The sequence below is a fragment of the Pteronotus mesoamericanus genome, unplaced genomic scaffold (genome assembly GCF_021234165.1).
Source record: "Pteronotus mesoamericanus isolate MK-2021 breed Mesoamerican mustached bat unplaced genomic scaffold, CSHL_Meso_final contig_73, whole genome shotgun sequence".
Lineage (NCBI taxonomy): Eukaryota > Metazoa > Chordata > Mammalia > Chiroptera > Mormoopidae > Pteronotus > Pteronotus mesoamericanus.
In genome coordinates this window covers 1614274-1622291 of record NW_026555245.1, presented here as the reverse complement: position 1 = coordinate 1622291, position 8018 = coordinate 1614274, and the positions used below count along the sequence as shown (strand labels likewise).

Sequence of the window (8018 nt, the reverse complement as noted above, 5' to 3'; positions counted from 1 at the left end):
TATTTTATCTTCCTTGTATCTTTTTATTTTCTGTTTCATGTATTTTAAAATGCATAATATATTAGTATGAAGAGGGTGATGGAAAAATTTGGAAATCACTTGTCTTGATTACTGTGTTGTTACATACCATCTATTAACTCAGTGCTTTGTTTCTGATAGTGGTTTCATGGGGCATAGTAGGAAGTTAATAAATAAGCACTAAATTAATGACAACTGTCATATAGTGGGACAAGTTTAGGAACATAGAAATCAAACAAATGAGTTAGCAAGAGGAATGAGGTTAATTAGAAGAAGAGACTCAGCTGCAATCAGGCTCAGCAGATGCCTGCACAGGAGAAAACAATTGACACACAAATATTTCAATAATATTAAGGATAGCAACCAGGTTCCCTCTGTAGTTTACACAAAGATTACCTGGTAACCTACATGGATAAAATGTAAAAGACTGATAATACCAAGTGTTGACAATTATGTAGAATAGCTGATTGCCCATACCGTACACGTGAGACTATAAATTGGATAACTGCTTTGGGAAAGTGAGGATATCTACTAAAGCCAAAGAGATGCATAACTATGACCTGACAGTTCCTCTCCTAGGCACATACACAACAGAAATGCAAAAACAACACTATTCACAGTAGTCCAAAATTGAAAACAACCCATAAAAGCATCAACAATAAAATGAATAAGTACATTGTTATAATTAATACAATGAGAATGAAGAAGCTATTGTTATATGCCACAACCTATATGAATCTCAGAAACATAATATTGAGCCAAAAATACCAAACCAAAGAGTATTTATAGTAAGCAAGGCTGTGTCAATCCATGTAGACTCATTAGACAAAAGGAAAAATCAGTAAAACTGATTGAAATGGTTAATTTTACTTGTCAACCTGACTAGGCCATGATATCCAAATAGTTGATCAAACATTATTCTAGATGTTTCTGTGAAGGTATTTTCTAAGATGAGATTAATATTTAAATCATCAGTCTTTCAGTAAAGATGCCAGCATATAGGAGTGGGTCCATAAATGATAGCTATCATGAGAATTGAATAGACTATCTCTAAAAAGTGATTCTTGAATGAAATACATTCTGTAGCTAGGAAAATATGTATACCAATAAGATGCTTTTCCCTTTACCTGAACTTTTGCAGTGCTAGCAATTGCCAATCACACAGTTAGAAGATTTTTGCCTCCCATGGTACATCCTGTGTTGATGGAGACAGGCCATTCTTTGTACAACATTCAAAGGCAAAGGAAAACCTGAGACACACAAAAGGACTTTGAGCTGAGAGCAGGATTTGGCTCTTATATGTTCTTAGAAAGTCCACACTCTAATCAATGTTAGAACAAAAATGAGTTTATGCAATGCAAACAAAGTTCCTCACGTGACTTTTTAAGAAGAATTTATGATTGACTTCTCAATGATGCACCATTTCTCTATCTATAAAGAAAAGAAGAAAGAAAAGGATAATAAGAAGATTGAGAAAAAGAAAGGGAAAGAAAAGGAAGAAGAGACAGAAGAGAAAGGAAACATAGTAACAGACATATGTATCTTTGAGAAACTCCTTAAGGAATCCAGCTTCTTTAAGGTGTTATTGGGCTTCACCTCATCTGCTTCCTGAACCTGAAAGCATTTCTGTCATGGTTAATTTTATGTGTCAACTTGACTAGGCTACAGTACCCAGATATTTGATCAAATGTCTAAATATTGCTGTGAAGGTGTTTTCAGATTAGATCAACGTTTAACTCTGTGGATGTTAAGTACAGCAGATTAACATCCATGGTGTGGGTGGGCCTCAACAAATCAGTTGAAGTCCTTAATAGAAAAAGATCTAACTCCCCAAAAGAAGAGGAAATCTGCCAGCAGACTGTCTTTGTTCTCCAGCCTGTCAGCCCATCATGGAGATTTTGGACTTGCCACATCTTCACAACCACATGAGCCAACACACACACACACACAACCAATTGGCTCTGATTCTCTGGCAAATTTGACTAATACACTGATCCTGTTTTTATTTAAATTTTATTTTGCTCATTGTGAATTTTTAAATTAATTTTGAGTTTTTTAAATATTATTTTTCTTAAAGATTGAGGGTTTCATTTTTGGCACCACCTTGAATTTTACACCTGAGGCTAAGTGCCTCGCTTACCTTACCCTTGGTTCCAGGTTTTCATTTATATAAAGTCAAATCACAGGCAGAAGTAATCCACGCAGCTAGAAGTTAAGAGAATGGCTCCTTACAGGGGATGGAGGTAGGAGTGATGTAAGTGGCACAAGGGAGCCACTAAAATGTTCTCCTTCCCGATGTGGGTGCTGGTTAAATGATGTGGGGGGTTAAATGTTTTCTTTGTGAAAATCCATTCAAATGTACACTCATGATTTGTGCTCATTTCTCTATTTATATGATACTTCAATAAAATTAATGCAAAAATTAGACTAGTGTTCCCTCTGCTCACCTCCATCACCTCTTCTAAATTGGCAATGAAAACTTACAGGCTAACTGGGAGGCATCACTTTCAGAGAAATACCTATCCTGCCCAAGACGCTCGGGATTTCAAAGAGGAAAAAAACCACTCATGCTAACTTCATGTAAGGGGACATTATTGAACGAATACTGGGAAATAAATGTTACCAATCTGAAGGGCAGGAAGTACTACTGTCCTTAATGAGAATCTGGACACTGGCAAGGTTTATGTTTTGGCTTGTGCGTTACATTGATTGCAACATAGTATACAAGTATCTGTTTCAACCATTTTATGAAAAGGACCATGTAACAAGCATTGTGTTAGGAACTTTATATTTATTTAGTCCTCATATTTTTACCCTCACATATTTGCTAGTAATATTTTCATTTTACAGGTGAGTCAACTGATTCTCAGAGAGAGTAAGTCATTTTCTCAAGCACACACAGCCAATTTAAGTGGGGAAGGCCTCAATGTCAAAGTTCTTTTCCACCAAGGCAGTGGTTGACATGAAAGAATGTATCCCATGCCCTGTTCCATTCCTCTCTATTCTCCATCTACCCTAAATGGGCAGCCTGTTGAAGAACCACAGCCAAAGCCGGTGTTGCCATAGAACCCATCACCCGCTGCTGTGGGAAGGAAACTTGTTCTTCGCCCCAACTTCAGCCACGGAAGAGAGAATCGCCCAAAGCTGCAACTGCAAGGCAGGATGGTCAGCCTGTCCTGCCCGGTCGAGGCTCCTCCTTCTCCTCTCGAGCCGGGTCTTGGGTGAGAAATTTGAGGACGGGGACCCCGGCGCGGAGAGCCTTTCTCCCTTGATCCGGCAGGGCTGGCTGGCACCAGAACATTGTTGGAGTGGGATCCAGTCTCTAAAGCCATTCCCCTCACCCCGCACCCCCGAATCCGAAGCTGGAAGACCTAAAGAAATGGTTCTGGTGACTCCACCCAAGGCTGAGCAAAAGCTGGCACCCAACCCTCTCCACTAACTGGTCCTGGGCGCTGGTCCTGTGCTTTCCGGGAGCGCAGCCCGCTCCCGCGGCTGGAGCGCTTTTGGGCTCAGCTCGCTGCCGCCAGCGCCAGAACCAAGAGCAGTCCGCGAGCAGCGGCACCGGAGCTATGCAGCCCTCCGAGCCCCAGGAGCCTCGAGGTTGAGAGACCAGGGGTCAGGGAAACTCCTGGGAGCTGCTATCGGTCGAATCAGTCACCTCGATTTGTAACTAAAGAGGGGTCCAGGTCCCCGATAGACATCACCAGCTGTCACCTCTGGCCCTCGGACCCCGGACTCGGAGCTCAGGTTGCCCCGTGGGCAAGTCGACCGGAGTTTCAGTTCCTGGCCAGCGACAGCCTGGCACCCTGACCCCGCCCCGGGCACGGAAGCGGGTCCAGCCTTCCTGCTCAGCCCTTCTGGGCTGCTCCGAGCACCGCGACTGGACCCTGGACAGCCTCTCGCGCACGGGTGGCCTCCCTCGGGGTCTGCCCGCCTCGCGCCCCCACGCGTCTTTCTTTGTTTCTGAGCTTGCCCTGAAAGTGATGTAACGAGGAGGGCAGGCTCGCACGCTGCTTTCCCTCTTTCCCAGACTAAGCCCATTCTCCCTCCAGCGCTTGGTGATCGCGCGCAGAGCTGGCGCTGGGAGGCGCCGCCGCTGAGCTTCCAGAGCCTGGGACCGCGACGGACACTGTTGGGGAAGACGGGCTCCACGTCCCACCTCCTGGACTCAGAGTCAGGAGGAAAAGTCAGGCTTTCCTTCCAGAAACAAGGGAGAGAGTCGAGGGGACGGCTGCTGTGGAGTTTTCTAAGGAGACTCAGACTGCCTTCTTTCCCTGCTCCCAGGAGACGGGAGGAAACCTCAGGTACCTCGGTGACCCCGCCGGTGGACGTTTATAGCAGAGGCTGAGATTAAAATAGGACGGACAGACAGACAGACAGACAGACAAAGAGCAACAGAAACAGGGGGGGAGAGAGAGAAAGAGAGAGACCAAGGATATCAGACAAGATTAAAAGACAAAGAGTAAGAGGTGGTAGGTGGGAAATTGACTTGGATTTTTTTTTTTTTTTAAACCCACTGTGGTTTCTCTGGCGGAAGACAGTAAAGCTAAAGCTTCTCCCTGGCCAGCAAGAAGCTCCCAACCTGAATGGAATGAAAGATGCGGCCTGATGACATTAACCCGAGGACTGGGCTGGTGGTGGCCCTGGTCAGTGTCTTCCTGGTCTTCGGCTTCATGTTCACTGTCTCTGGGATGAAAGGAGAGACTCTGGGAAACATACCCCTCCTGGCCATAGGGCCAGCCATCTGCCTACCAGGCATTGCGGCCATTGCCCTGGCCAGGAAGACTGAGGGGTGCACCAAGTGGCCCGAAAATGAGCTACTGTGGGCCCGAAAGTTGCCCTGCTTCCGGAAACCCAAGGACAAGGAGGTGGTGGAACTGCTGAGGACCCCTTCGGACTTGGAGTCGGGCAAGGGAAGCTCTGATGAGCTGGCTAAGAAGGCGAGCTTCAGGGGGAGGCCTCCCCTCCAGGAGCAGGCTGCCGTCAGCTCCATCACTGCCCCCACCCCCACAGAAGAAGGAGAATGCCAGAGCCTGGTCCAGAGTGGGCATCAGGAAGAGACACCCAGACACCTGGACGGCTACTGTCCCTCAGCCAGTTCCCTCGCCTACAGTGCCTTGGATGCCAAGTGCTCCGCCTGGGACAGGTCTGAGTGCCCTGAGCCTGAGGACAGCATCTTCTTTGTGCCCCAGGACAGTATCATCGTTTGCTCCTACAAGCAGAACAGTCCCTATGACAGATACTGTTGTTACATCAATCAGAGCCAAGGCAGGTGGGACCACGAGACGATAGTCTAACCTTTGCATACAAGGGTCGCTCTGTTGATAGAAACACGACTACACTCAGCTCCTGGTGGAAGGAAACTGCCCTGCTCCCACAGCCTCACAGTGTTAGAAACTGACCTGGTATGTGATGGATGTGCAAACCTTTGGTGCCTGAGAGCCATGTAAATAGGCATGTTGGGGACACATTTTAGGGATGGGTGATAAGTGTTAAGGACACTGGAAGAGGCAGTGGGTAAGAGAGGAAGCAGTTCTCATTGCTTTTTAACAACTTAAACCATGTTGGATGTTTTGTAAATAGCCCAAAAAGTGCCACTCAGTACCTGCTGAAAGCAAGGTAAATCTTGAGTGGGCTGCAAACACCAGGCATGAAATGTTACTTGGGCTGTCTATAGGGACACTGAGCTGCTTTTGGTCTGAAGAAATGGAAAGAAAAAGAAAAACAATTTAATGCTTCATTATAAGAAATTATTTTTATCTATTGAAAGCTTTTCACATTTAGTATTTGCTGAAAGAAAAAAATTCAGGAAACAATAGATACATCCTCCTCAGGTAGGATGGATTCTGGAGAAAAGGAATTTAAAGACAGTTGAATTATATAATTGACTTTGATATTATCCTCTGAGAAGATCAGAAATTTAAAATAAAGTAAAATAAATGTGACAATCTATGTGAAAAACTAGCATTTTTACATGGCTATGTTATTTACTAAACTCTTCACTTAAAGTGACTTACTGGGTCTTTATCTGAAGTGTTTTCTAACATTTACTATCATTCATGTATAATTTTTTCATCAGGTGTAAAATGACTTGATGTAATATTTTCATAGATTAGAATTTGTTTTCATCAAATCAAAATGGATTTTACATATGTATACAAGTGTCTTTAATATTTTTGGGAGACATGTACTGGTAATAACTATTCCTATATGCCTTTTAAAATCTGAAGACTATGAAGTCAATACCTTAGTTTTGAACTTTATGCAGAATTTACATGAAATGCAATGATTAAACTTTTGGAAATGTCAGAAATGCCATTATTTGTACACTTGTTCAGCATTCCAAAAGACTGTAAATGCCAGTGAAATGAGAGTTAATCTACCAGATTTAACTAAAGCCCAGTTTTTATTAAGTTTATCGATCAGTGAACTTTACATGGCAAAGGTCTGCTTTATTTCATGTTTAATTTTTTGCTGCTGAGGAAAAAAAATTACAATGGGACTCTAAAATGTATTCCCTCTTTCACCCACTCAACTGTAATAGACAAGAGGTCAATCAGCCAGAATACTATCGGATCCCTGTTGAAGAAAATTATTGAATTATATATAGATGATGTATATTTCATCTGAAGTTCAGAAGAATTTTGCATCCTTACAAGAATGATGATTTATTTTTAATGATCAGATAGTCTCAGCCACTTTTCCCCAAAAGGGGAACTAAAGACAAAAATTTGGGATATACCTCTTTTGTATATTTCAGGTTCAACTCTGCAACTCTCTAAGTATAGCAATTATTCTTGTTTTAAGAATTATGCCTTTAAAAATCATAATTTTCTAATCAAACACAACATCAAATCATGTAATTGCTTTTTAGTAGGGCTTAAATGTCAGAAAGTGAAATTTATAACCCTGGGCAAATTTTACCTTCTCACACCTCAGTCTCTGAAAAGGGAGGAATGGGATTGACTTATGCTAGATTATCTCTTTGTTCGTTCCTAGTCTGAATATTCTATGGCATTTTGTCAAAGGCACTTTATATGTTGCCAGGAAATGAGTTACAGCAAAATGCAGGCCAAAGTTATGCAACTCATGGTAACAAGTACATGACATGGATTGAATTCTTGCTACTACTAAAAAGAATTTTGTAGATGTGTGAAAGCAGATTTGTTTTGTTATCAAATATTTTTTTCAGCAAAACACATTTCTGGGAATAAAATAAAGATATGCTGAATAAAATATTATTTAGGAGAATTTTTTAGATAGATTAGATTATCTGGACCCCCAGTAATCTAATACATATGCTTACATTAAATGTAATTTAATTTGGACTTGACATGAAGGTGAAATAATTCCTAAAATTACAATATTTCCTGAGCATTCTAATGCATTTTGAAGAGGAAAGTCATATTTCTATGAAGGTGAAAATTATTAGATAGCTATTAGGAATAGGAATGTCCCCTAATAGAGGTGAGGAGATAAGGAAGGCATCAGAGAGAAATGTTCAGAGGCTCAGCAAATCTTACACAGGGTCTGAAAAGAGATGCTTCTACTGTCAGGTATAGTTTGGGGTTTAGAAAAGTTACTTTCTGATTTCTTGAAACCAGCTCAAACTTCTTCATATCATACACACTCACACACACACTCCAATTTCGAAATCCGAAGTCAACTACTAGTTTAGAGATTAAGGTATTTTATCACATTTTCAAGTTCTATTTCAGAAGAAACTTACTTCAGTTTTCTTCTTTCATTCACCTATTTAAGATACTTAAAGATATCTAAATATGCATTTGAAGGAATTTTCTGCAGTGCTAAAATAAAAGTTTGCAAATGCTGTGCTGGAAGGCTTAACTTTTACTAGAAAGAATAAAATGTGTGAATGTGTATGTGAATTTTTCTTAACGTCTTACCTTAAACTCTCTCTTGATATGGAGCAAGCTAACTTCATAACTTCAAGCAAATTAACACTTGTTAAGTACCATTCAGGGTGAAACTGGCATCCA

The 8018-nt window shown here is 41.7% G+C and overlaps 1 protein-coding gene across 1 annotated transcript; it reads left to right on the top strand.

The window, feature by feature from the left end:
- The first annotated feature begins 4616 nt into the window (after positions 1–4616).
- TMEM215 (transmembrane protein 215) lies at positions 4617–5315 on the top strand. The gene has a single exon (XM_054583243.1). The coding sequence runs from the start codon at positions 4617–4619 to the stop codon at positions 5313–5315; it is 699 nt and encodes a 232-aa protein (XP_054439218.1).
- Positions 5316–8018: the final 2703 nt, after the last annotated feature.